The 24,319-nt window shown below is 50.2% G+C and overlaps 1 protein-coding gene across 2 annotated transcripts; it reads right to left on the minus strand.

Annotated features, from left to right (window-relative positions):
* Window positions 1-316: 316 nt before the first annotated feature.
* EDN3 (endothelin 3) lies at window positions 317-22,143 on the minus strand. Of its 2 annotated transcripts, none has more exons than XM_004430224.3 (5): window positions 21,617-22,142; window positions 20,704-20,992; window positions 4,481-4,642; window positions 3,725-3,802; window positions 317-1,859 (listed from the first exon to the last, which is right to left on the minus strand). In XM_004430224.3, exons 1-5 carry the CDS (start codon window positions 21,666-21,668, stop codon window positions 1,823-1,825), a joined length of 618 nt encoding a protein of 205 aa, XP_004430281.1. In that variant the 5' UTR covers window positions 21,669-22,142; the 3' UTR covers window positions 317-1,822. The 2 variants fall into 2 exon arrangements, with proteins under 2 accessions (XP_004430281.1, XP_087301178.1); XM_087445052.1 differs by having other exon boundaries at window positions 1,809-1,863; window positions 21,617-22,143.
* Between the last annotated feature and the right edge of the window lie 2,176 nt (window positions 22,144-24,319).

Here is a 24,319-nt window from a genome sequence, read left to right on the forward strand (position 1 = left end):
AGGGCCAGTGAGGTCAGAGAGAGAGCTCTGCATGACCATGAAGGTGAACGGGATGGTACCAGGGGAAGGAGCCAACTCTCTCCCCGAATACCTTTCTTCCCGACTGCCTTGAACGTTGTATCTTCCTCGGATGGTCCCCAAACCCCACTCCTTCCTTAATATTCAAGCAGCCCCTGGCTCGCCTCGCTCCATAATTGACTTTAGATGAATTCTGCTTCCTCAACTGTGACTCCCTTCCGTCTTCTCCAGAGGTCCATGAAAAGCTGATGCGTAACCATGCATATCACACCAGTGAGAAAACCCACAAATCAGAGCAAACTTTTAGATTTTTTTATTATGCATTTGACAGTTAGTATTTTCTGAGTGTTAGCACAATTAATGAATTTTTTCTCCGAGATATCATGTTGCCACAGAGCCAAACAGCGCACACGCGTTTTAAAAATGTAATTCAAGCTCTAAGGAATATGAGTTTGGATTCAGAACACAATTTAAAATCTATATGTATACAGTGGCTTTACTTTTACTTTCACAATAAATAATCGCTTCCCTAAACTGTACACAATCCTGCTAGCAAATCGGCCCCTTCCATTTCCCTGTGACAGATATGCATTTGTATACCTGTAATAACTTATGAAAGACTCAGAGAGAATTTAACATTTGGTCAAGGCGAGTGCTCTATCATTCGCCATCTTCAATGTCTCCACATCGCCACCTCGGCACACACTCTCTGTGCCGGGGGAGGCGGGCGTCCTCTCCCCTGTTCCAGACACTCATAGTCATCTCAGCCTGGCTATAAGAGCGCAGCTGAAGGAGATTGTGAACTACCAGGCATTACAGTTCACAGTTGTTGCCAATTATACAGATAAATAGGAATTTACATAATTTACAAAGAGTTTGTGTTCGTGGCTTATTTTGAAGCCATTCCCCAAAGATCCATATTTACTCATGAAAGCAAGTATTCACTCTAACAGCCTTGAGCTGGGGCGCCTGTACCAGACTTCCTGGGAACAAGGCCTATTATGCATTAGCCTGACTGTCTGCAAAAGGCGCAGAAAGTCAGTCAACTGAGCGAGAGCAAGCTCTCTGCTTTGTCCCAGGGCTCAAAACCCACGGATATTAACTGTCTTCTTTTCTTGTCACAAATATCAAGGTTTCTTTTTTCCTTTTCGAGATACTTTCTTTTGGTGGGTACCAAGCACAGCTGAAAATTTCTATCTAAATCCTATAAGCTTCAAACTCATCAACTCCTGTGCAGCCACCATCCGCACCGCAAGCCGACGCCCAGCGGCCCCTCTGGCTCACCCGGTGTGCCGGCTCTCTGTGGGGACACGAATGTCCACATGCTCCCGCTGTGTGCTGCATCTATTACAAGATGGGCACGTTTTTACATTTGCAAAGAGTTAGCTTGGCGTCCACTTATTCTCCAGGAGAAGTCAAGTCGAGAGCCAGCGAGTGGCTTCCCAACAAGCCATACTTCTCCAAAAACAATTTCCTGCATGAAACTGGAGTCGGAGGTGTCAGGCCCCAGGGCACATCTGGGATCATTTTACCCATTAGAGAAACGGGGGTGGTTTGGATTGGGGCATTCTTGGGGTCGGGGTGTAGTGTCAAGTGAGAACCTTTTGAGTGGGTTTTCTCCCCCAGGCAAAACTCACTCCTTGTCCTCCAAGGGGTGGAAATGTGAAGCATGTAGCAGCAGTAACTGAGGCCTTTCTAACACAGGAGGCTGCAGGCCCGTCCTCTCAAGGGGCTTCTGAAAGAGTGAGGAGAGCGGGCAGGCGAGGGCTGGGAGGTCCACTGCCGGGGGCAAGCACTGGGTGGTCTAGAGCCTACTGGCTTTGTCTGTCCTTGACTTCAACCTATCTTGGAGAAAGGGGGCAAAAGAAAAAAAGAGGTATGTTACAAACGAAGAGCTCTTTACTGGCTGAAAAGGGGCCTTCTCCCCGCCCCATCCCTAGCTCCTGCCCTGTTTTGAACTAAACCTCCTCGCCAGTGCTTCTCGGCAATTTCAGGGCCTGCCATCCACCTGGAAAGGTGTGAATATAATAACAGCAGATGTGGCTGGTGGGAGCTCTCTGCAGCCTGGTCCCATCTTTCATTATCACAAGCTCAGGACAGCAGCATCCGGACCTCTCTGAGAATGTGAATCCAATCCAGGTATTACTAACTGGAGTCTTGCAAGAAAGTAGGGACCGTGACTTATAAGAAAAGACTTTTTCTTCCCATGTAAAGCTTCTTACAAGGGCTTTCCACGAATCATAAAGACCTGGAAGAACCACCTTTCCGGGCCTCAGTGGGACACCTGTGCTTCTAGTCTCATCTTCTGAACATTTGACGGAGCAATAACAACCACAACAGCAAAAGCCACGTCATGCTTTCTCTGTGCAGGGCTCACTTGCCTTCCCTAAACATGCCCAGCACATTCCCACCTCAGGGCCTTTGCACTTTCTTTTCCCCTGCCTGAAGTCCCCTTCCCTCCCTCAACTCCCTGGCTCACCCCTCACTTCCTTCAGGTCTTTATGCCAATGTCACCTGTCAGTGAGACCACCCCTGTCTACCCAATCCCAAATTGCAACCACCTCCAACACACTCCATCCTCATCCTGCTCTCCCGTCCTTCACATGTCTCCCTCTGTATTTTACATATTGGTCTGCTGTCGGCTCCCCCAGTTTAAGCGCCATGAAGGCAGATCCTTTGTCTGGTTCCCTGAGGTATCCCCAACATCTAGAACAGTGTCTGGCACGTCATAGATGCTCAACAAATCTTTGCTGAAGGAATGTGTGAGTGAATGAATAAACGATGCAGTGGATGGATGGCCTGAATCCCATCCCTCCCTCACTGAGAGGAATTTGGGTTTGGGCAGGGAAGAGAGAAAGAGGAAAAGAATTAAGAGGCAATGTGGGGACCGGCTGGGCCTGACTGCTGCTCTCCTGGGGTCTCTGTGCCTCGCCCTCCTCCTCTTTCTCCATTGTCATTAGGGAGGCTGATGGGTCCCTCTCTGGACAACTAGAAGTGATCTGCCACCAATTTGGAAAGCCTCCTGTATACCGAGCATGGTCTAAGCTTCCCTTCATTGGTCCCTGTAGGAACCCAAGCCCCCCCAGGCTATTATTATGAACATAAATTACCATCCCATCACCGATGTGCGGGCAAGTCATTAATAACAAGTTCTGATTGATAGACTGACAAATAAACCCAGTCTGGCTGCGGGAAACCCTCAGGATCTCTCATACAAAAAAGACAAGCAGGTTAAAAAAAATAATAAAACGAATTGGGGGACATGGGGGGCCTGCTGCCAAGCTGCTGTGATTCACCTCTGTCCAGAATTGCTGCTGAAAAGAAGAAAGGATTTTTTTTTTTTTTTTAAAGACCACATGTTGCTTTGGGAGCAGAGGCAAAACATGGGCGCGGGTAGATGAGCCTGCAGGGCTTCTGAGAAGCAGCAGTCAGCTAGCTTTGTCGAGGCCCGGTGGAATCCAGGCCTGGACATCACCGCTCTAAAGCTACGAGGGGTCAGCTCCTAAGACACAGGGCGGGCTGGCCAGGGGCAGGGCAATGGCAGTGGCTCTCCACACTTCAGCCTGCTTCGTCCCAGAGAGGATCTACCGGAGGCACCGTTGCCTGAGGATGCAGCACCCCACGCACTGGCCGCCCTCTCAGACCAGAGGCCGCCCACACATCCTCCAAGCCTCCGAAGGTGTGAGGCCTCAGAAAGCAGCTTCACCTCCTCGGACGCAGGTCTCCGTCGGCCCCGCTGGCCTGCACTTCTTCTTTGTCAGGTTTTTCTGCTGCCGTTGAATTCCTGCGGGGAGAGAGCTGGTTTGAATGATCAAGGTGCATTTCCATGTGGCTGATGTTTCAGTGTCAAATTATGACTTCCTCTTCCCCACCAACGAACACATTAGTGAATTCCCCAAGGACCAAGTCTCACGCACGGTTTCTGAAGGCTGAGCACATGGTGGGTGGATTTCTACCAAAAGTGCAGCATTGACTCACTCCCCGGTTATTCATCGGATGTTAAGGAGCCAAGAAGAAAAATGCAGATGGCACTGGGGTTTCAAGACAGCAGATCCTGGGTCCCTGACGACTCCAGCCCCTGCAGTGTTGAGAGCCCACCCTCTGTCTGCGTGTCTTCTGTATGTACGGGGGAGCACCTGAAGGCCCCATCCCACCAACACCAGCTCTTGGAAGGGGTTTTAAAGGGCAGCTCTGCCCAGCTGGGTTGATGAGTCTTGGCCCAAAGTAAAAAAAAAAAGAGGATGGAGGAGCATTAAAGGAATACCTGTTAAGTGAAAACCAACTTAAACCCAAGGTCTGCTCATTTATTCAAGTCCACACTGATTCACAGGCTTCTCTCCAGCTAGAGTAGACTACAGGGTCTCAAACTCAGGGGCCTCCAGGCAGTCAGACTCTCCGGCCTTGCCTTGCCCAGGGGCACCTGATATCCAGAAATGAGTGAAACTAGAGAGGGGTGTCGTACCTGCCGACAGCTAGGGTTTGGGTACAGAAGCGCGCACAGGCCCTGTCGTCGCTCTCCACACAAGCGCAGCGTACCGTCCACTTCGAAGGCTGTGGGCTCTGCAGGAACGGCCCAGCGGACCTCCTGCTCCTGTAGTTGGACAGTCCATAGGGCACAGTCTGTCTGCAAAGGGCAGAGCAAGGTCAGGGCCACATCTAGAGGAGCATGCCCCCGCCTCCGGGCTCCCTGGGCACCTGCGGGGGTGGAGCTGGCGAGGGTCTGGGAGAGTGGACACGGGAATGAGTGACGCAGGTGCAGCAGGTCCCAGGAACCGGTGTTCACACCCTCACCCTGAGCTTTGGGTCTTAGGAAGCCTCTGGAAGGAATCGTTCACCTCCGTTTCCCCGCACTCTCAGAAAGTGCCCTGGGGCCAAGGGGATGGAAAGATGGGGAGGACCTGGGGGAAATGGACAGGAAATTCTGTGTTCTCCCAGCAGCCAGCCCCCTCGGGGAGGGAACCAAGCAGACGCCTGGTGTGTGCACATGTGGACTTCCCGTCTTTTCAAGACCCAACCCCGGCAAGCACGCCTCCGGTGCTGGCTTCCTCCAGGGCAGTTCTGGCTTTTCTCCCTGTACTCAAACCCCTTACTCTGACATTCTGGTTGACCCATATACTGGTCCCAGTCTTCGTCCTTGAGCCAACGCCTGGGCCTGGTCATCAATACCAATAAGAGACCTTCCTAACTCTGCAGCCCAAGGCCGGCCGTGGCCCCGCCTCGCCTGGCACCAAATTTCTTCTGTGCGCACATCAGCCTTGCAGTCCGCGCTAATGAGATTACAACAAACGCAATTACGGCCATTAGAGATGCATCCTGGCCTTGGAACATCGCTTCCTCAAAGAGACAAACATCAGAGGAAGCTTTGGTGGCCTGTGAGATACAGGCGAGGACAGAACTAGCCTTGGGAAAAGTCTTATTAACAAAGAAAAACAGCCTGAAACTTCACCCATTTGGTTTATGGCTGGAGCCGGGAAGAGAGTGATGGTGTCGTCCGGAGCAATAAACATTTAAATCTGTTTCTGATGCCCATGTGTGTGCAAACCATCACCCTCCAGAGAAGAGAGAGACTGCCAGGCAGTTCGCTGGGAAACAGTTAAAAGCATATGCTTAGTACTACTGAATAGGCTTTGGGGGACAAATTACTAATAACGAGAGAAAACTTATGTGGCCAGAAGTTACCTTTCCAATAAGTCTTGGCTTTCCTGCCAGTCCTCAAGATTAACCACCTTGGTTTCGGTAAGCCCCAGAGAGTATCACCTATCGTCGCCTCAGAGTGGGTTCTGACATCCTCTCTGCGTTTTCAAAACAAATCAAATTGAATTTACTTTAATTTGAAACACACGCCATGGAGGCTTTTTGGGGTGGTGAGTGCAGCAGGGGGTGCCCCATCGTGACCTTGGTATGGACTTCTTCCTTGCCTGGTTGGAGGCCAGAGCTCAGGAGTCTAACCACCCCTCTCCTCTCTGTCTTGCTCTCTTCTCCCCGCTCCTTCCTGCTCCAGGTGGCTGAGAAAGAGCGCTGTGGCGGGTTCCCTCCAGATCAAGGCAGGCCCAGTGCTGAGAGAAAGCAAGCAAGGTCCAGTCCTATTCTGAGCTGCACCTTTGCTAAAACCCCCTTTTTCCTCAGGAATGGGAAATGGGGGAGGGGGAGTGGCAAAACAATGCAGACATTGTTGTGAGGCCAGATATGGCTAAAGGTATATTTTTCCAGTAATAGGGCCACATTAAATCTCTAAGTGTTGACATTAAACCCAGTCCCCCATTTCTTGGTGAAAATTACACACAAGGAATAACAACACTCCCATTTTTCCATCAACAGCAAGACCTGCAATTTTGAAATTGCTGTCAGCTGATTATGCATTTGTGTGCGCAGAGCTGCTCAACTTCAGCGAAAACACTCGAAAGTGTTTTAAGTAAGGAAACCAGGCAGTTGGTATTTGTTAATAGAGCAATGCTAAGTGCTTTCCCAGCAGCTAAGTGCAAAGAGCCAGTATGCAAAGGAGGCCTTGCAATTTTCAAAGAATGTTTACAGAGCGGCACAGCCCCTTCCCCTCCCACAGCAGTGCTGCGGCGCGGAAACTCTGGAGGTGTCCCGCTATATGTGCGCTCTGCTGGCTGACCTGGGGAGTGGGGGGTTGAGAGAAGCCGAGGAATTAGAGGACTTAAGAGAGGGTACAGACCACAGGAGGGCCCGCTCCACAAGAGTGCCAGTTCCAATGGAGGCCCACCTCCCATAGACAGAAAATTTAAAGGTTTTAAATCAATCTGATAAGCTCTTAAATAAGAGAGTTCTATCCTCCTACCGGAACAAATATGGCTTCAAAACACCTTGGAAGTTCCAGCTTGAATTTAGAATTCTGGGGTTCTTGGGGTTCTGTGTTGGCACATGGCAGCCCAAGGAGACTCAGCACCTTCTCTCCTATTCTGCTTCATCCCACACCAAGGGGGCCCTCTTCCACTGCCATGTGGAGGCACTCCCAAGCTCCATCTGGCCCCCATCCTCCAAGGAGCCACCCTTGGCCACCCTGCAGGCTGTGGGAGACGTGCCTGGAGCCCTGTTCTGTCCCTGGATGTCAGACCCTGGAAGATACGTGCACAGGCCCTGGAAGTGGGCTTGGGGACATTTGGATAAGAGATTCAGGATCCTGAATACCTGGAGCACAGTCTAGAAGAAGCGGTATATAGCTTCCAGTCCCACAGACTCCCTGCAATGGGGTGCGAGACATGGCCGGAGGAGGGTCAGAGGCAGCCCTCTAACCCACGGGGCCCAGGGCAGGGTCCTTCTTGTTCAGATCTAAGAGTGGATCCCTAGCTCCTCACGAGTAGAAGGCAGGTCTTCTACTTTTTTAATACCTGCCATGAACCCAGCACAAGGCAGAGCAAATGAAGACTGTTAACTGAGCAACTGGTAGTTAATTGTGAGTTAATCTAGTCTGGCAAGACTGGATTCTTTCCAACCTAAAAAGTTCAGTACCATAAAATTCATTACAAAGAACTCCAACATTTTCCAAGCATCCACTGTATATACACCTAGTATTATTCTAAGTGTGATTGGGAAGAAATGCATTGCAGAAAGGCATATGCATGTTTGTGCCTCCAGGAGTTCACATGCTGGGGTATAAAAATGGCTACAGGAAAGATTACAAACCAATATATACTGGTATGTGCAAGGTACACAGAACACAGAGAAGATTACCAGGTAATGCCATTATGATGTTGTAAAGCACTTACATGATGATGACTCCACCCTCTTGACAGTTTCCTGATCTACAAAATGTTGTCGGATGGATTGAATGACACACTGCACTGCATGAAAAGTACTTAGCAAAGAGCTAGCAGCAAATTAATGTTAGCTACTGTTGTTGCTTATTTGGTTTGAGAATTCAAGAGAGTTGTATCAGACAGAAAAATCCCATCTACCAGGTCTGCATTTGAGATGTGTGACTAAGTAATAAAGACGGGTAACCAGAGTGCCACACGGCACAGCAATGCCATTCTCTGCCACACCTCATTTTGGCCAATCCGTCGTTCAACACTGCCTGTATAACAAGCACTTGTATTTCAGTTGTGTTGATGCTCTTTGTCATTTGCTGTTTCTTGAATGGTGAATTGGAAGGATCTAATGGTGGAACCATGAAAATGAAGTTCAGTTGGCTCAGAACCTTTGACCAGCCCTCTCTGACCAATTGCTTTAACCTACTGTTCTACAGTAGGGTTTGGAGAACGCGATTCTTCATAAAAGTAGGCAGTTCTTCCATCTGTTAATGTTTCAGTTATAACACAGGCTTCCATACAAAAGAGAAGCAGATGAGAAGATCAATTCAACTGCTCTCAGACAAAACAGAACACTCCTCCCGCATACCTACGTATGCAATGTCTAGTGTCGTGTGTCTTTGTGTAATAAATTGTCCCTCAAACGTATGTACTCAGAACATTCATTATGTGTTACACCAAACAGTGATGAGTGATGGTGATGTCAGAATCTTGTTTATCACAGTGTTCCTTATTTACCACTTTTTCCCAAATGTCACATATAAATGTTATTAAATATTAAACTTCCAAATCTCCCGTATTCATTCTTCATCTGCAGCTTCACACTGAAAGCACTTGATTTCTCTGTACAAGAAGTTTTTAAGTAAGGAAAGCTGACTTCTTTTTTTAAGATTCTGTTTTTAATTTCAGGATTGCCTTTTCATAAATGAATTAACCACCTCCGTCTTTCTGATCAGGACACTGGTTTCTACACCTGAAGTTTAAAGGAGGGATACAGATATTCACAAAGGCCCACCAAAAGCAGCCAAAGGAGCTTCCCTGGCCAAATTCTAAATTCTCAGGAAAGTTTATCAAACTGATTTTCCCTCAGACTCCCAGTTTTCATTTTCCCCCATTGAATAGCATTCAACAAATACTTGCTGAGTGTTTCTCAATGTGCCGGCACTGGGCTAGACTCTGGGGGGACATCCATGAACAAAGACAAGTGGCCCTCTACACACAAAGTTTTAACCTGGTACAGAGGTCAGAAAGTTGGCATTTTGTGGCTTCAATCAATAGAGGGTTTTTTTAAATCTGAAATTTTCACATAAACATCCCATTACCAGCTTCTCTCAAATAACTGGAAGTTATACTAATACCAACCCCACAATCCAACATGGCACAATTGCCTGGAGCTGAGTAATAAAGTCAGAGACTGGGCATAAGCACTTCATTTTGCCCTAGTCCCCACCACTCCCAAGAGTTTTACACCTGTCCTTCTTTGCTCACTTTTGTTACCTGGGCCCTCACGGACATTTGAGTTTACAGCCCCTGGTCTAGTGGCTTGTCACATAAAGCAAGGCCAGACAGATCATATGACACAGTGACAAAATTAGTACTGGATACTATTTTTATAAATATAGTTGTTTTCAATTTTAAAAAGCCCAAGTTCTGACTATCTCCCCAACAAATAGAACATTTTCACTTCACAATCAGAATGTCAAGTGGATGAGCCACCTCCCTCAGTTCGCATTTTTACTTTCAAAATGGGAAAGCAAAGGCAATACTGCCTTTGGGCCCAGGGGACATACTGTACAGAAGGCATGACTTTCCTGACCTGTCCTGCGGCCGAGAGGAGGAGAAACAACTGTTTCCCACTGGGCAGACAGGCAGGAGGCAGCCCCCAGCTGCCAGGCACCAGCGGTCATTAGATACCACCTCCCACTGTTCCCCTGAGAAACAACTTCTAGACTCCAACACGCTTTCTAACTATGGCTCAATTTCAGAGTTTATTAAATTCCTTCCTTAGAAGGCACCATTCACTCGCTCTCCCAAGCTTAGAAATATCTTCTTGGGCAAGGAGGAAGGTGTGGATTGCCTTCATTTACTATCTCTGTAACCTTAACCAGAAATAACTGCTGGCTAAGAACTTTGTTCTAAGGAGTAAGACGGGATGAAGTAACTATAGGAAGTGGCTGACTATTCAAAGGCCTACAAAAGCATCCATTCACTTCAACAAGCATCCAGTGGAACCCCCGCTGTGCACAAAGGCATGGAGGCAAAGGGGAACACAAGCTCAGAGACAGGAGTACCCCTATCAAAGGACTTAAAAGCCCAGAATTCTCTAGGGCCTGGGGCCAACGTTCATTGTTTTTGTCTCCTGGAATCCAATCTCTCATCTTTCCCCAAGGGAATTAACCCTCCCTCCTTGTGTGAGGCCTTGGTGAGCTTGTCAATCAGCATGCCTCACCTTCCTCAGGTGACCCAAGCTGGGTCAATCTGACTCTCTCTCTCTCAAAATGACGGAGTGGAGCAACTCCAGATCAGAAAATACCATGGAGTTGCTATTTGCCAGGTGGCCCCATCCTGCCTTGTCTGTTTGATTGTGCCCATGACCCCCAGTCCAGTCCTGGTACTTCTCCTTTCTGAGCCTGCTGCTTCTTCTCCCTCCCAGTCTGTGGGCTACCCTCATCCTTCCAGTAAACTTCCTGTATGCTGTGTTAGCTAGACTAGGTTTCTCTTGCTTCAACCAGTGACCTCTAGCGGAGCCCCGGAACTCACTTTCTTGAGATTGCTGCAACCATGATCTCTTGGGTTTAATAGAAAGACCCAGAGTCTCTCCAGTTGCCAAAGACAAGCAGAAATTTTCTTCATTGCAACAAAACACAAAAGAGTGCATTCAGAATCAGGACAAAACCCAGCACACTAAGCTGGCTGGAGTCCTTTCTTCCCAGGAGTGCCCACTGTGAGATGTTTGGTTTGGATCACACCGTCCTTCGGGCAGGTGGAAGCAAGCACGCTATCCAACACTCAGAGCCCAGCCCCCAGACACTTGGTTAACCGCCTCAGAAGTCTTATCCTCCAGCACACTTATTCCTTGTCCACTCATCAAACGCTCGTGCAAGTCTGCTGGGCCAGGCCTCATGCCAGACGATTACAGGGTGCTCTTCCAACCTCCAGCGAAGAAAAATAGGCCAGGAAATACAGCTCCTCGGTGACCCTGTTATACCAGCAGAAAACACACACACTCCTTCTGGTTCTAAAGAATATTACACAAACTTTATGCTCACAAACAATGTAAAGTGAACTGGCAATTTGTAGCTTTACTTCCGCTGCAGAAAATCCTCGCATCTTTAAGTCCGAAGACCTCAAGATTGCTCATCTAACCACCCGCCAATGTGGAAAGTCCTCCTTCCGCAGCCCTGGGAAACAGCTGATGACCCTGGAGTATTTGGAAATATCAAAAGAATGAGCAATGGGCTGCGGGTTGGTGGTTAGCTTTTTTAAAAGACATCCCTCCCCCTCCCCCCAAAAAACACAACTTTTGGGTTTATCCAGGACTTGGCTGTTTGGGAATTTTACCAGACTCATATGCATTTGCAAAGAGAATGTTGAAATCTGACCCTCACCAATCAGACCCAAGAACCGGGGTTGTTTCTTCACCTATGCTGCAGGTGTGTCTTCCTTCCTGTCCCCAGGGGGTCAGCAACAGCTGGACGTTGTCCAGCTGGAATCACTGACTGTTTCTGCCTTGTTCACCTCTGCACCCAGGGCAGCCAATGCAGTGTCTGACTCAGAGTGGGTACTCAATAATACCTCAATATCAGTAAATATCTGTTAAGTGAATGAAGGAAGATAGCAGGTCTAAATTAGCCATTGCTTCTAGGTCACACCCAATCTCCCAAATATATAGAGTTCTTGGTTGATTGATTGGATTTCTACTATTGCAGTCCTCAATGGGCCCATCCTTGAGGGTTTTCCTAGAAAGAATACCGTCTCCAGAGTACTTGAGTGGAGGAACTGTGTCTTGATAATAACTCCTGCAAGCCACATCAGCACCATGATGGAGAAACCAGGTAGCACAGACGGGTGAGGCATCAGAGGCTTCTCTAGGCTGGCAGACCCAGGTTTCTGGTCCAAATTGAAGAATAACTCGCTGAGAGTCCCTGGGTGAGCGCCTTCCCTCTGGGCTTGAGAAATGAAAGGGCTGGATCTCTGGAAAGGTCTGTCCAGCTTCAAATTCCCCCTAGAGATTCTCAAATGCCCTCACTGTCACTTGATCATCTCCAAACAACACAATCACTAGAGAAGGCCTTAGCCCTTCACTCCAGCAATAAAACCACAACTAAATGTGGGGTCCCCAACCTGCCCAAGCTAAGAGGTTCCCTGGATCTCACCAAATGTATTTAGAAAGCTTTGGCCTAAACTGTTTATACTCTGCCATGCCCTATTACCATATAACTGAGCTTAAAAATAACCCCAAAGCCACAGACTATCATCACATCAGCTCACTGGAACACAGGCACATCCCTCCCTAACACAGGCTCACACACACTTAAGATATTTGGAAGAAGCACAGGGTCAAAGGAAAGGAGAGCAACAGAAAAATCCTTCTGTCTCTGTTGCGTGGGCTGAGATCTTCAAGACTTACAGCTCAAAAAAAAGTTAGGGAAACAAACACCTCCGATATGTGGGGAATGAATCCATCCACGGAATCCTACAGATTAGCTGGTCTCCCCTCCATCTGGTGCAACCCAAATGTGTCCATATGAGTTAGGCTAGAGTTTCTCTTCCCCACCCCCAGTGACCCTGACGAATTCCAGGTCGAATGTAGGCATGAGAAATCCACGTCTGTCTGGCATGGCCTCATTATAACTTTATGCAAAGCTGCAGACAGATGTGGCTCAAAATAGTTCCCAGCAGTGGAAACAGAAGGGGTAAAATAAGGAGCAGGTATTTTTTTAAGGATGAGGGTATTTGTAGGGGGATAAAAAAAAATACAGACTTCATTACACATCCCTTTAAACAATCCACTGAAAACAAGAGAAGACGCCCTTGCCAATTTTGAGGAGAATTCACCGTCAGGATGGAAAATCCTACTGAACAAAGATATATTCGCCATCACAACGATATAAAGACGCTCATTTTCCTCCTAATTTTATTGTTCATGCCCTTGTGCCATGCCCTTTTGGCAGCTCTGATTGACCGATCATTTATCTCAAACTAAGAAGACTTGAGTCCCTACAGAAATACAGACGTTATCCCCAGACAAGAATTAGGGTGAGGCGAGGAGGCAAGTTGGGCAAGCACAGGGTCAGATCCTGCCTTTATAAAAATGTTCATATTTTGTTAATTATGAAACTGTTGCAATAATTTTGATTTTTCAAAATATTGCATTAACTTTTATTTATCTTTACTACTGACTTGACACCTCCTCGAATGCTGCACCTGGTGGAGTATATCACTTGCCTCACCGTACTCTCAGCCCTGCAAGAAACCCACGGAGATCAGATTTATACAAATCCAGGAAAGAGATACACACCTCTGCTTTCTCGCTGACTTGCTTCTGACTTTTGGCAAAGCTGTTTTACACTCCCCAAGTTGTGGGCGGAACTGTCCGCCCGTGGGCCACTCTTGCCATCGCTGAGAAAGCACCGTGACGTCTCAGCCACACCAGCCTCTGTGCCTTTCTCATGGACTCATGAAATGAATCTGTTTCTGTTTTTTAAATATTGAGCTGGGGCACCGGGCTGCCTGGCTGCCCTGGTCTAGAGTTACTGTTTATTAAGACCTCCTGCTAAGTGGGCCCTGAGAAGGCCATAAAAGAAAAGGCCTGTTTCTCCAGGCCTTTGAAGGTCACCAAGTTCTCCGAAAGCTCTCGGCTCCTAAGACTCTGAGCTGGGGCAGAGGAGAAAGGCAACCGGGTGCCTTGTCCTGCTTGCCCCTGGGAGACTTGGTGGGTGAGCAGGAGTTTAGAAGCACGCCAAACTGTGTCTACACAAGCAGCTCATCCATATTGTGGCCATTGTCTGGATTTATTTTCCTTCTAAGTAAAATTGGTTCCTATCTCAAATAGAGGAAAAGTGTGTGTGTGTGTGTGTGTGTCCCATTTTAAGGAACTCTCCATTACCATCTGACACATGACATAGAATGAGCATGGGTCATTTCCTCACTGTAAACAGCCAATCCTTTTGCTATGTGCTAGAAAGCTGAGCAGTGGTTACACGAGGCTACCTGGAGGTATGAACGGGGCCTCTCTCCAGCCCCCATCGGACGCGCTGAGATGCTGCGGATCCAGCTGGAGTTATAAAGCCGTGCTGAGTTCCAGCCACGGCCGTGGGGCCTCCGTAAGGAAAGCACTGTTTGCTTCCCAGCTTCCTTTGTTTTAAATTCTTACAAGAAACAAACCTCACCAGAGATGTCAGAGCCTTTCATCTGCCTTCAGATTTAAGGCCAAGTTCCTAGCTGCACCATCCCTTTCATCTAGCAGAAATCCAAATTCTCCCTCTGGGGTCATGTAGGGTCACAACCTCTTTGTATCAAGTTTTCTTGCTGCAAATCCAACTGCCTCCCAGCCTCAAGTCCCTCTCTCATTGCGTGAGGATCAGCTGCAATTCAACTAAGCTCATCGTTGCTCCTGGACTTTCCCTCACCTCCTCACACCCACTCTCAGAAAAGAGGGCTTTTGGTCTGAGTGAGCCCAGCAGAAAGGTCACCTTGTGTGAGCCGACTTTTCCAGCAAACTCTGAAATTTAGCCTCAAGGCCCTCAAATTTTATAGATATATCTGGCTGCAAAATGTTCTAAGAGAGGCTACTTGAACTCAAAACTAAGGTCTAAATGCACGCTAGATTTCCAAGGAGGAGACAGAAACGATTACATGGGGGGAAGAAACTCAGAGTAAAACCACGATCAGCCAGAGACCCGAGTGCAGGATAATTTTTAGTCTGGCCGATACCATCTTCTCTTACGGGTCCTTAGTTATATATCATTTTTCATAAACAGATGTCAATAGTATTTCCTGGGATCGCTTCCTGGTTACCCACCCTTCAGGTCTTGGGCAGTGCTGGGTGAGATTGGAAATGAGGGTCCAAGGGTCCCAGAGCCCTATGGGTTCCTCGGTATGCAAATTGCAAGGATTATGTCTACTCAGCTGGACTCGCCGGGTAAGAACATAAGAACGCAGACAGACCCCTTTCCACGATTTCATCACGAGGCCTTTAACAAAGAGGTTCTAAACAGATCATTCAAATTATCCTGATGTGTCAGATCCCAGTCACTGCCCCTACCTCGCCATTTAGTGGAAAGAGCTCCAGGCCAGAGCCTTCAGAGAACACCATGCCCCATTCCTCAAATATTCCAATTATTTACCGAAGAAGCAGCCATAGAAAACAAGAAGAGAGGGACGGAAAGGGTGGTACCAAATCTCATCTAGCCTAGAACAACCTTTGGCCACCATCATCCTTATCAAGCTGCTTATCAGCAGCAGAGGCAGCCAGGCACACCTTTTCCTAGGGGCTGTAAACCTTATGTAAATCGAATACTAATAGACTGTCCACCAAGCACCATAGAGTCCTGAAGGACCGTGGTGTACCGAGGGTGCAGGCTTGCTCAGAGTTACTCCAGGAGGCTGGGCAAGACCAGGGTTGGATGGTCCGAGAGGCTAGCCTCAGCAGTGCTTGAGAAAGAACGTCCTAACTCAATGGCATCCTCCAACCACAGAATGGGACGTGGCAGACGAGACCCCCGGCCCTGGCCCAGGAGGGGTTTATGCAGGCTCAGAGTTTGCATAGTTATCTCTATGCTCATGCAGTACTGAGTGTCCACTAGAGTCCAGGCACTGTGTTGAGCATGTCCCATGTGCTTTCGCATACCATCCTCACACATCTTTACTCGTAGGAATCATGGTCAACATCAGCACTGGCCATCATCCCCATCATCTGCATCACCGAGATTATCACAAAGGCCAGAAAGACTCTGTCCCTCTGCCTCAACAGCTGCATCTCCAGCAACAATACTCCCAGTCCTGGCTCACCGGTCGGGTGACTGTTATCAGGGTCCCTGAAATCACAGGGAGGACAGCTGGCTCCACATTAGCAGGAGGCTGGGGTACCAGATCCATCCATTCCACCAGGATGTTCTAAAATTTGCAATGTCCCTTCTTGGAGACATGCTGACATGCCTTTCTTGAACAACATAGAGGGCAAAAATGAATCTGTTGAATTGTTGCCTTTTTGTAGTAGAACACATCAAAATACAAGTTTAAATGTTTTGTTAATTATTATTATTTTTTTTATTTTTTACTCTACTTCTTTGGGGAGGAAAAGAACCCAAAACAAATGTCATTCCTGCTGGATTGAGTCAGCATGGCATGCTTCAAGCAGCCGGGGTGGCCAACTTGGTTATCTTGTTAGGCCGCTATCCTAGAGTCAGACTGTTGTCTGCACCTTGCAGAGGGGGCGCAGAGAGAGGGCGGCTCCACCCCCAAGCCACGTGGTGAGTCAGAGCCAGGACTCAGGGCAGAGCTCCTGGGTCTGGAGTCTTCCCACGAGCAGGGATTGTAGAGCCCAGATTTTCCACCACACTCATGAGTTCGAACATCCTGCACTGCTCTTTTCATAAATACCTTCCTACTCATCAGTCCATGTGGCTCAGGTTTTTCTTTGGAAAACACGGTCACCGTCACAGCATCACAATGCCTCCCTTGTTATGTCCTTGGAGGAATTAACAGATGGCAGGTTCCCTTAATTCTAGGGAACAAAGTGGGGAGAAACACAGTGGGGCTCCTTGCTGGTGTCCTGCAGCTCCATCAACCATCTGATGGACTGGCTTCACTCTCCAGCCAGGTGTACGGTGGCAGGCATGGAGGGGCTGGCCTGCTGTGGGGTATAGTTAGAACCAATAGCCCTGTGATGGTTAATTCTATGTGTCCACTTGGCTAGGCCACGGTACCCAGATATTTGGCCAAATACCAGTCTAGATGTTGCTGGGAAGGTATATTTCAGACGTGAGTAACATTTAAATCAGTAGACTTTGAGTAAAGCAGACTACCCACCATAATGTGAGTGGGCCTCATCTAATCCACTGAAGGTCTTAACAGAAAAGACAGAGGTGCCCTGAAGAGGAAGGAATTCTGCCTCCAGAATGCCCTTGGACTCAAGACTGCGACATTAACTCCTCTTGTGTGTGTGTATATTTATATAGATATATATATCTACACACACACACACACACACACACATCCTATTGGTTCTGTCTCTCTGGAGACCCTGATGAATACAATCCCCCACTACATTGTAGGATACTTCTGTTTTTCAAGTGTCCTCATGGAGAACAACTCCAAGTGTACAAATACACAAACACATGGCCTACCTGTTCACTACCTCTCCCCTTGTTATCATATTCTTGGCAAATTTTCCATGACCATAAGATGGGATGCATTTTTCTCTGATTTGGAGTTTTGTTTTTGTTTTTGTTGGCAATGGTGGGGTCGTTTGGGGGAGGGTTGGACAGTGAGGGCTTCCCGACATGGACAAGGAAAGTCACAAAAATCCCACCATCCCATGGACTAGCTGTGATCGCAGCCGCCTCCACACGGGCAAGAAGTGCAGATGCGCAAAGACACACTTGGTTCCTCTTTGGGGCCATGGACATTCTGGAGGATATGATGGAAGTCATGGGCAACAGCCCCGGAAAAATCCACACTCTCACACATGTCCACAAGGATGTACAGGCCTCTGGAGCGCATCCCGCACCCTGGAACAAGAAGCTTCATTCATGGGAGAAAGCATTGCAGACTAGAAGCTCAGTGACAGCAAAGACAAGGAAGAATCACCAGGCGACAGGACTTAACCAAAAGTCAACCAGCACGACTGAGTGTCTACTACCTGCTGGGTGCTGGCAGAAAGGGCTGAGCAGCTCAGGTCCAGAAGAACTAAGCAGGCAGGAGAATGTGGGAGAACCAGAGAACCTCAGATCTTATACCTGGAAGATACTTCAGGGAGTAACTGGTCTCCTGAGCCTTAACCAGACGTTCACTTTCCACATGAGACACAAAACAGGTCTCGTGGGAACTCCCTATGTTACTCCTGCAGGAAACTTTTTAGGTCCTTAAATGTAGTATAACAACCATATGCATAGAGTGCCTGCAACCTTGCAAACGTCCTTCCAAGACAGAGCAGGATTGCGACTGGAGAGGCAGTAGGAGGAAAGACACCAAAAGCTGAAAATCACCCCGAGTTCAAGACTCGTGATTAAGGCACAAGGATCAAGACTCCAGGTTCCCAGAGCAGCCGGCGGCAGGGATGGGTCGCAAATCACACACTGGAGAAGATTCTAGAGACCAGGTGGGTCTGCCAAAGGAGAGAGGGTGACAGCTAGGGGAGAGAGCTCAAGGGATGGAGCTGTGCCAGAAGAGGGCGGACGGGACCTGGAGAAGGCCTCATTACCCACCACCACCGTCCCTTTACCTCAGGTCAGTAATTGTTCACATTCTTCCATTTCTCCAAAGGCCCGCTCCCTGCAGCCCATTTCCTCGCATTGCTATCTTGCCCAAGATGTCTCAAAGATCGCAAATGGGCCTGTCTGTCTACATATCAACAGAGAGTTTTAGGAACGAAGGAAGAAAGGAAAGAAGGAGGGAGAGAGGGAGGAAAGAAAGACAGGAAGAAAGAGAAAGACCATCCAGAAAAGTCTTCCTTACAAAAATTATTTTCTTGTCTAACTTTGAAACGCTCAAGTCTGGCTATTGTCATTTTTGTTTCCCACATAGCTCAAGGGACTCCCAAACACCATCTTTAATCCTTCTTTCCTAGTGTTTAACACGAATCAGGGTCAGGGAGGCAGGGAAGAGGTAAATCACCCTGTGAGGGAGCGTGAGCGAGCTGGCTGGCCTGGAACAAGTCAAAGAGCCAGGCTTCAGCACAACTGAAATCATGAGACAGGATTTCAGACAGATTGTGGGGTGTTGGCTGGGCCTCTCAGATGCATTTCAAGCAATCGCTTCCGTTCGGCCAGTGCTCAGGGCTGGGCAACAGGCAGAGCAGTGAGGTGGTCTCCAAATCCTCTCCTTCCTCCCCTCTGTCTCTCTGCCCCAAGGCCCCCTGCCCTGAATTTGGTTGGCTTTCCTCTTTCTCCTTCTAGATTCACAGCTGAGGATCTAGCCAAGGCAAGACTCAGTCCCGTTGTTGACTGCCCTGGGTCTTGGTTCTGTGAAGCTAATTTGGTCAGATCACTATGCCAGGAGGGTAAGAATCAGAAAGAGCAAGTGTTAGGGTGACGCGGCTGTAAGAAAAGGTGACCCTAATCACTGTTGGAGAAGAGAAGGCGATCAACGGCAGCCCCATCCAGGAGCCTCCCCCACAAAGACACCACTGCATCTTCCCCATGGAGGACAGTGGGAGGAGGACAGGGAGGGCCGCCAGCCTCCCTACTGTGGGCTGACGGTATGTCTAGGAGTCTGATCAGACACAGCTCAGCAGGCAAATTCTACCATCAGCTACATAATTTGTGGGGCCCAGGATAAAATGGGAATGTGGAGCCCCTGCTTCATAAATTATTAAGGATTTCAAGACGGCAATCACAGAGCATTAAAAAGAGTGCGGGTCCTTCTGAGCCCCAAACACTCAGCCTGCTGGCTGAAGCCAGACTGTCTGCCATGCTGGCATAATGGGGTGACTTTCCAGATCTAGCCCACGTGTAGTTAGAAGTGTTGTCACCTGGTTTGAAAGACATCTGACCCTCAGGTTTACCCTCCTTTGCACTTCATTGTCGAGGTGTCCATGAAACAAGGTGGATAAGTGAGCCCCATCGAAGCTGTGACCCAGAGAGCTCAGAGGTTAATGGGCTTGGGGATGAAGGAAGCCATGAGGGACGTGATTCAAGGTGGCTCTAAACACAGTGGCAAAGTCACCTTTCCAGGCCAAGGATTTCCGTTCACAACCAGCTCCTCGATAAGAATCCCTAGTAAGGTGCAAGGAGGAGTCCCAAGAGATGCCAAGAACACATAAGGAATGGAGTGTAGAGACATCTGGTCCCGGTCCGGACTTTAGAGATCCAAAAGGCAAAGCCCAGAAGGCTGGTGACCAGAGCAAGGCCAAACCCCCTACTGTTTGCAGGACACTGTTTCTGCAGAAGGGGTTCCCTGCTGCTGAGGACGTGAACGGGGAAGCCGTCAGCTCCTCCCCACGGCAGAGCACTCTCCCCACGGCCTCAGGAGAGGGTTGACTTCACAGCAAGGCAGACACCAGGACTAACAGGTGGTACTGTCTCAGTCCCACAGGAAGAGAGTTTTTAAGGACTGGAGGGGAGAAGGAGAGGCCACCTGTGGCTGTGGCAGTGGACCACAGTGGGCCACGGCAGCCAGCCTGTGGTAGGACGGGTCGGCACTCCACTCCTGGGAGGAAAGGAGCCTGGTTGGGGCCCACGGAATTTCACCCTGACTGGGCAGGTTCCACCAGGCCCTGCCAAGCCCACCCCTGTGCTCCCTGGAGAGCAGGCTGCTTTCAAGGAATTTAAAACTCCTTGGAGCCTGGCAGGGTCAGGACAGGGGACAGGCCCACTCAGCCCCTGGGGCAGGAGATAACTTTCGGGGCTTCCTCTGTCTCACAACAGAGGCTCAGAGGGACTTCTCACGTATCTGATCCCTCTGGCAGCTCATCTCACTGGGAGGGAAGGCTCCCCCTTCCACCTGATCAGAAGCTCCGGGATTGGGTTTCTCCTGGGCCAGGCCCTTAAAGGGGATGGGGGTCACACCCCTGACCTGCAGACTGGACCTAGGCTGGCAGGAGACCCCAGCAAGAGCTGAAGGCTGTGCCAGGGCAGGCTCTGGGCTGACCGTGCTGGGGCAGGACGAGGTCCTGTGGAGCGTGAAGAGGTGGCCTGGCCCGTGGGCCCCCGCCCTCTGGGTCACATGCCCCACCCCCAGGAGGACTCACTCAGGGGTGTTGATCCAGATGATGTCCAGGTGGCAATAGTAGACACACTCCTTGTCTTTGTAGGTGAAGCAAGTGCAGCGCCTGGCTCGGCGGGGCACAGGGTCCCCCGGGACCGCCTGCTCCCCAAACCGACCAGGTCCCTGCTCCTGCCCGGGGCTTCTGGGACTTGGACCCTGCGCTGCCGTCGTGGCCACAGTCTCCTCGCTGTCCCCCTCAGATCTGGCTGCTAGGGGACCCCCGGGTGCGCCGCTCCTGCCAGCATCCCCAGGCTGGGGGCGAGGCACCAATCCTGCAGGAGGCAGATTGAGGGCCCCTGAGCTCTTGAGTGCGCAGGCGCCCGACACCCGCCATGCCCAAAAACCTGGGGGAGGGGGCAGCCAAACTTGCTGCAAAGTTTGCAAGCTGGTTGCACTGTCTGTAAAGTCTCCAAGCTATGCCAAACGTTCTGAAAAGTCTGCAAAGCTATGTGCAGTTTCTGAAAAGTTTGCAAGTTATATGCATACTTGGCGAAAAGCTTGCAAGCTATTTTCACTTTCTGCGAAGTCTGCAAGCTATTTGCACCCGTTGAAAACCTGCAAGCATTTTGCACACTTTCTGAAAACTTTGCAATCATTTTGCACAGTTTCTGAATAGTTTGCAAACTTTTTGAAAAATTCCCAACTTCATGAAGAATTGACCAAGTCGGCCCAGGGCCACAGGTCTCCAGCCTGTGCGTGGGCTGCAACCTCCAGAGCCCCTGGGGTAGTCCGTGCGCTCCGCTTCTGCCCCCCAGCCTTCCCCCAGGCGCCTCTAAGGGTGGCGAACCCAGGCAAGAGACTGCTCCCCGCAATGCACACCTTCTCCGCGCCCCGCCATCCCAGGGTCCTTTTGTGTGTTCTCGCGCCAGGAGAGGCGCGCCGCTCCGCCCGCTTACCTGCGGTGGAGGCCACTGTGAGCCCAAAAAGGAACCACAGCCCCAGCTCCATGAACCCCGATCAGGCGCGGCAGCACCGGGCCAGGAGGATGGGTGCCTGTGGCCGCGAAAGGGCGCTCGGGCCGGACAAGCGGGCCTCGCCTCCAGCTGTGGGGGTTCGAGGCCGGCCGCTGGCTCGCTGCGTCCCGGGCTCCGGCCAGGAGTTGGCTGCGACGATCACAAACTTCAGAGCGCGCTGCCCATCTCTGCGCAGGGCTGGCCGGCTGTGGGCTCGGGCTTTTCTGGCTCCCGCACCACCCCCCTCGCCTCCCCGCCCCCCGGAGGGGCTGGAGCTGCCGCGCTGGGCCTTTGAACCCGGGGCGCACGGGGGTCGCCTTCTAGGCGCGGGGGGAGCCGGCCAGGAACGCAGAGGCCCGCGGCGCACCCAGCACAGCGAGGGGTGGGGGCGGCGCTCCGGGCCGGGTGCGATGGGGTGGAGTGGGGTGGGGGCCGGGACAGCTGCCGGAAGGCCACGCGCGCACACACACACTCACACACACACACGCACACGCGCGGGCTCACCACCCCCACCCCTGCCGCTCTGCTGCCCCAGGACCTGCAGCTCCCACCCCCAGAACAATAGGAGAGATAAAGGCTGCTGTAGAAAGGCTGTTATCTTTCATCTCAGGGTCTAAGGGAAAGCAACATTTCTCAATGTTCACCTAATGACACCGTACCCTTGCACAAGACCTGGCTGCCAAGGCCCTGGGCGAACTTTACACTCGTGACTCAGGCACGGGCGGCGTCTCCCTGCCTCTCCCAGGAGCTCAGAGCCAGGGGGTGTGGGCAGTGGCCCCAGAGCAAAGTCAACCGAGAAGCAGAGTTAGCGGTCCTGGGGTGCTGGGACTTGCTCACAGCTCCCTGCACAGGGGGTGGCTTCAGTGAGAGGCAGGTTCCTCTCCCAAGGCAGAGGGCTTCCAGCATCCCCTGTGTTTCCTTCACAGTCTTCCAAGTCCAAGGTGCGGGAGGCTCTCCCCGCTCACCTGAGACCTGTCTGCTGCCCTGAGCAGCGCGGATTATTTTGTTCTCACCAACACCAAATGCACTGAGAATGGTGCCTGGGTGCATAGGAAGCCCTCAGGAAAGATTTGTGGATGACTGAATGAATGAATGCTTCCCAGGGACTAGGCCCTGGACTGCTGAGCTCTGAGGACACCAAGAAGCCCTTGCGGCCCCTCCGTTAGCAGAGTTCCCTGAACAGAGGGAAGGACACAAAGAGAGACAGCGCTCCAAATAGCATCAGGCAGTTCCCTCGTGACCACCGCCTCCCTCTTCAGCGTGGATTGGACTGGAGCTGGTCTTTGCTGGGAACCTGGGGCATGCCAGGAAGTCACCAGCCACACGGAGGAGGAGAAACAGGTCTGAGGCCCTGGAGTTGCTCCTCGTGTCTCAGCGCACTTGTGGTCGACTTCAAACGTGTCCACAGATCTTCCAACACTCTCCTGTAAAAGGTGGAGTGGAAAACCACCCCGCTCCCCCTTGGCCTGAATGCCCTGCTTCTAAAACATCGAATACAGCAGAAGTGACAGGAGTGACTTCTGAGGTGAAGTCATGAAAGGTGCTGCAATTCCCCCTGACTCCCTCTGAGGATACTTGTTCTCTGAGCACAGCAGCTAGCTGTGGAAGTCCAAAGGACCCACGTGGAGAGGTCACGTGCAGAGACCTACGTGGAGAGAAACTGAGGCCTCTCGGTCCACAGCCGACGCCAATCACTGGGATGTGAATGAATGCACCTTGAGGTGATTGGAGCTCCCCGCCTTCAAGACTTCCATCTGAGGACTAGCTGTCTCCCCCTGCCCTTCTGAATTCTGACCCACAGAACCCATGAGCATAATAAATGGTTTTGAGTAATTTGGGTAATTTACTCAATTTTGGGTAATTTGTTCCAGAACCGTGGTAACAAGAGAAGTACCCAAGCCCACAGGTGATGCTTAATCCATCCACCCCCATCCATCCCTCTTCCAGCCTGTCCAGTCCTTGAGTCCAAGTCAAGGAGTGGAGAGTGCAAGACACTATCTTTCAGGGGTGTTTGTCACTAAGCAGGACAAATGCTCTGTAGGGGGCTTCCGCTTCATTTTTTGTGCTCCATGCTTTGAAAATTAGAAAAACCCAAGACTAGGTTTATCTTCTGTTCCTGCTGGGTTAGAATTTGGATCCCTTCAGTATTATCTTTCTCCTTGGAATTAAAATATCCATCACCTACAAAATAAAAAATGCGTGGATTGGGGGATGGCTGGAGAAAGAGAAAATATACCAATTAGCTAAAAAGAGAAAAGGAGTACAAGGTGGTCTTCTGGAGTGTTCAGACACAGGAGATGTTAGAGCTGCTGAGACCACTCACTGGGCCTCCTGCCCTCCGCAGCCTGCACTAAAACCAGCACACCCGGATGAGCCCATCAGGCACTCGTAGCTGCAGAATGGCTGTCCGGGATGGCGCCGGCCCTGCCCTCAGAGTCTACTAATCTCGTTGAGAGGAGGACATCCAGAGATAGGGAACCAAGGATACAGGTGCTGAGACGAGACGACACCATGCAGAGTTGAGAGGAGAAGATAATATGGTCAGCTGGATAGTCAGAGGAGGCAGAATTTTAGTTGGTCCTGACAGCGACTTGAGCGCCATGATTTGAGGTGGTCCCCGCCATGACATTCAGCAACACCCACTCA

Source organism: Ceratotherium simum, chromosome 21, assembly GCF_057802395.1.
Source record: "Ceratotherium simum simum isolate JZ-2026a chromosome 21, ASM5780239v1, whole genome shotgun sequence".
Taxonomy (NCBI): domain Eukaryota; kingdom Metazoa; phylum Chordata; class Mammalia; order Perissodactyla; family Rhinocerotidae; genus Ceratotherium; species Ceratotherium simum.

Coding starts and splice junctions, on each gene's coding strand:
- EDN3 (XM_004430224.3), bottom strand. CDS start 21,668: ATGGAGCTGGGGCTGTGGTTCCTTTTTGGGCTCACAGTGGCCTCCACC. Junction 20,993..21,616: donor CACAGTGGCCTCCACCGCAG/GTAAGCGGGCGG, acceptor TGCCTCCTGCAG/GATTGGTGCCTCGCCCCCAG. Junction 3,803..4,480: donor CAAACCCTAGCTGTCGGCAG/GTACGACACCCC, acceptor CTCTCCCCGCAG/GAATTCAACGGCAGCAGAAA.